At 41.6% G+C, this 4,231-nt stretch overlaps 1 protein-coding gene across 1 annotated transcript; it reads right to left on the bottom strand.

The window, feature by feature from the left end:
- On the bottom strand, nt 1,216-3,840 carry LOC109839265. Its single transcript, XM_020407695.1, has 3 exons — nt 3,787-3,840; nt 1,820-1,912; nt 1,216-1,734 (listed from the first exon to the last, which is right to left on the bottom strand). Exons 1-3 carry the CDS (start codon nt 3,838-3,840, stop codon nt 1,216-1,218), a joined length of 666 nt encoding a protein of 221 aa, XP_020263284.1.

The following is a 4,231-nucleotide window of genomic DNA, read 5'->3' on the forward strand; positions in this document are numbered from 1 at the left end:
CTAATAAATCCCATTACTAAAAAAAGTATATGAATCAGTATAGTCCCCAACCTTGATGTTGGAATGAATGTAAGCTTTCCTTCCTCCCTCTATGATTTTGCAGATAAGGCACATGACTTGCATTCTGTAGATAACTATGATAAAATAAAAGGAAAAAAGGAAAAGATTGTCTTTTAGTTGAGATGCTTGAATCTAAAGTCACTGGATCCACAACATAATAAATATTAAACTCGGAATTAGAGGTAAAAAAGCATATGCCTTTCCTTTTATCTTATATATCAGTCTCAGCAACATAGAAGAATATCCGTATAATTTCAGAACTATTGTCAAGTATAAATTTGCAAGAGTTACTACAAAATAATCATCTTTATCTGTCTTCTGGTGTACTAGCTTGGTCAATCACACACAATTAATATGTGTCTCCATGATTACAAAGATAATTAAGGGATGAGGGTATTCCTAGCGTATCTTTTAGTAAATGTCAATCTGGGAAAATACTAAAATTTAAAATAAAGCCATTAAGGGACCAAGATGATGGAAATTTCTCCGGATTTTTACTAAAAACATCCGACAAAGTTTCAGGATTGGTGAACTTATATAAATGCTCTATGATTGGGTTTCCAAAAGAGTCAGCAATTATGGACCAAGCAGAGGATTTCTCAAGCACACAACTCACTGAAATCATTTCAGACGTTAACTCGTGTCATTTATTTGAGCAAAGAGAAGAGGTGACACTTCAAGCTCTTTTTATTTTTCAAAAGCATATTGTTTATTCATCTAAAAGTATTTCACATTGCATTATTGAAGTGAACACAGTAGATGACAGTCTCCAAACAATTTCTCATATATTTTTGGCTCGTGTTCCTACTTACCCCATAAAATATTATATATATATGTCTCTTCTTAGCCTCTAAACACCCAAGTCCAGTAAACACCCACTTCCAGCTACAGTGATTTCTGAATCCTAAGTCCAGGCAATAGGAAATCGAAGAAAACAAACCAGAAAACAAAACAGAAAACAAAACTTCATAAAACTCCTCTGCTACAGTGATTTCTGAATGCAAAACACCCACTTCCAGCAAAACCAAGGCCAGTAAACAAGCTCCAACACAGGGAAAACCAATACCAGGCCATAAAAACCAAGAGAAACAAAAACCGAAAGCCATATGCCAAAAAAAAAACAGATTGTAACATACATGTAAATGGTACTTACCTTCAACTCTTGTGTGTTTGCAAAGAGCATGCACTATCATGATCTAGAACACTGGCAGCCTCTTCAGGAAGTCTAGTACGCGCTTTAAACCTCTCAACAAAGCTTGGACTAACCGAACGTCCAGTTACTTCACTCAACATCTCTGCAAATGTTTGAATCATACTTGCAGCTTGAGCTTCTTGATGTTTCTTCATCTCCTCTTGTTGAGTGGCCACCACCTTCTTTGTTATTGCTTGAACAATTGACTCAGGGACTAGATCACACGGATCAATGGTCTTCTCCTTATTGCTTTTTAGCATGGTTTGAGTGATCGCCCTTCCCCGAAGACGCACACGTCCAGGATGCTCTTTTCTATTGACTAGATGCCATGCATCTACACTTTCTCCTTCAGTTTGTTCCTGAGTTAGCTGTTCCAATGTATCAATCATTTCAAGTGTTTTTTCTGGTTGTGCTTTTTTCTTCTTTTTACGAGTCTCTAGAAACACTTCTGCATCTGTTGGAGGCCGGTTCAATTCCTTTTCCTACAACAAAACAACATATCAGTCACTTAGCTAGTCACTTAGCCATTCATGCACTGTCTAAATCATAGATAAACATCATCATTACCATATCTCTGCGAATTCTTGCGAAACTTTTTGAACCCGCTGTGTGCAAGAGCGTTTGATTGTTACGAATTTCCTTATTCTTTTCACTTGCTTTCTACATGATTATAGAACTTCTAATAAGTAAATTGCAACAATTCGGAGAGTAGAAGGCAGAAAATTCTTTATGCTCACAAAGATATAGCCTTTCCAAATTGCAGCATATGAACCTAATCATGTAATTCAGCAGCAAAGTTCAGTAGTTCAGCTGAGCTGGTTTGTCCGAAGGTTGAGCTCCCTTACGCATATCTGATGGCGTGGCTCGTTCTTCACCGTCCCGACTTGATGTCGGCGCCCAGCGTTGTTGACATCCCCGTCCCTTTCATGCAGCTGTTGGAGAAGAGCAGATGGCTCGGGAATAAGTTTAGCGATGTTCAACGAGAGCTTCGAGTCCGCAAGAGCTGGGAGTTCTTTAAGTGTTTCCCTCACTTTTCAGGTCGCTATGGCGACGTGCTGATTGATGAGGAGAAACCTAGAAGTGATCGGACCGTTCTCGACGCTGGTTGCTTCCGGTGGCTAGTGAACATCCGCATTGGGTATCTTGTCCTCCGGGTGAAGAACCGATGCCACATAGAGCCTTATCTCCCTTGCCGCTTTGCTCGCCAGTTCGGCTATGACCAACTGTATGTCGGGAATCCGAGCCGTAGCCTGCAGGTTGAGGGAGGACTTATTGATGGCGTACGAGCATGGCTATGGACAATGGTGGGCTGCACTGGAGCCCGTTTTGCTCTTCCTTCATATAGGCGTAAGCCGCTGACCACTTTCCTTACTTGCAAGTGGTTTCTTTCCGCCTATGAATCCATCAGTGTTAAGAGCCTCTCAGAGTTACAGTCCGAGTACTCAGTCCGGGCTGCTATGATGGCTGGTCGCAGGGCTGAGGTTGCTCAGAAGCGGAGAAAAGGGCATGCCAAATCTCTTCATAATAAATTAATTTCAGAAATTTTTATCACACAAAATAAATTTATAAATATCAAAATCATTTAAATAAATATATAATCAGATTTTTAAATCATAGAAAATTATACAAAATCGAGAAAATACAAATACTCTTTTTAAGAATAATAATTAAATATTTGAAAATACCGTAAAATTATTTTAACTAGTATCGAAAATTCATGGTCCTTACAGCATGTGCATGATCGACCCGTTGGTCCTAGGAGGGTTGGCGCTCCGAAGCGGAAGAAGACCGCACATAAGCCCCACGACGGTCAGCGCCCTTACAGAGTAGACTTAGGAAGCACCGCCGATGGAGGGGAAGGTAAAATTTTATTGCCATTGCTTTAAGGTGATTTACCTTTTGGGATTTGTGACCATGTTTTATGCTTCAGGGTTCTTCGAAGAGGGCGAACTCCCACCGGGTTCGGAATCTCCTGGCGTTGACAACATGGATTGCTTTATGCAGCAAATGTGTGACGCCTTTCATGACGGGTCTCTGGGCATCGATCTAAACATCGATCTTGAGCAGATGAATAATGTCGAGCCTGCAGTCCCGTATTCAGGTATATCTACATCCAACGTTACTTTCCTCAAGCATGGGGAAGGAAGATCTTCCGTTCTTGCTGCAAGTATTTTTGAGCTTTCCTCATCTTTCATCATTCAGATTACCCTGCAGATGTCGCGATGGAAAGGCCAAGCTTCTCGAAACCCGATGCTGGCTTATTAGCTGACATGCTGGCTGAGCAGACTTCCAGAGGAACCGAGAGACCATTCTTTGGGAATGATTCATCCACCGGTATATATCTGGTTCCCTTCATCTTGCTTGATCTTTTATCTGACTAATGAAGGATTAATATTACAGCGCCAACCATTGGGACTAGCCCAATATCGATTCCCGGCGTATCTAGCTTGCCTCGGAATGACGGACTCGCAGGTACGCATATGATTTAGGGATGATGTACTTCTCTATGTTCATCTGACTGTTGACTAACATACGAGTGCAATCATAGGATCAGCTGCTGGGACTGATTCTCTTATGACTCCTGGCATTCCTCAGATGCCTACTGATGATGGGTCTACAGGTATGCAGATGACCTTATTATCCCACTCCTCCTTATTTGTCTAAATTTTCATTTTGACTAATAAGAGGGTGTCACTATAGGACCAGCCGCTTGGGCCGATACTCTTATGACTCTTGGCATTCCCGCTGCATCTGAGGACGGTGGGATTGCAGGTATGCATACGATCTTCTTGTCCCGATTCTCCTTATTTGCCCAAATTTCCACTTGGCTAATACAGGAGTGTAACTATAGGACCGGCCGTTGGGCCTGATACTACTACAGTTCCCGGGGCTGAAAATATGCATAGAAGTGACGTCTCTCCGTCCTTGCCGAGTGATATAAGCAATCCGCCTGCGGGGGTTGATATACCCTCTTCTGCT

The sequence above is a fragment of the Asparagus officinalis genome, chromosome 4, assembly GCF_001876935.1.
Source record: "Asparagus officinalis chromosome 4, Aspof.V1, whole genome shotgun sequence".
NCBI lineage: Eukaryota > Viridiplantae > Streptophyta > Magnoliopsida > Asparagales > Asparagaceae > Asparagus > Asparagus officinalis.

Bases quoted from the DNA above. Each gene is read 5' to 3' on its own strand.
- LOC109839265 (XM_020407695.1), bottom strand. From the start codon at position 3,840: ATGCCAGGAGTCATAAGAGAATCAGTCCCAGCAGCTGATCCTATGATT. The intron at 1,913-3,786 runs GTATGTTAGTCA...ATAATCATGTAG, and splicing joins CTGATCCTATGATTGCACTC to AAAGCAAGTGAAAAGAATAA. The intron at 1,735-1,819 runs GTAATGATGATG...GTTTTGTTGTAG, and splicing joins CAAGAATTCGCAGAGATATG to GAAAAGGAATTGAACCGGCC.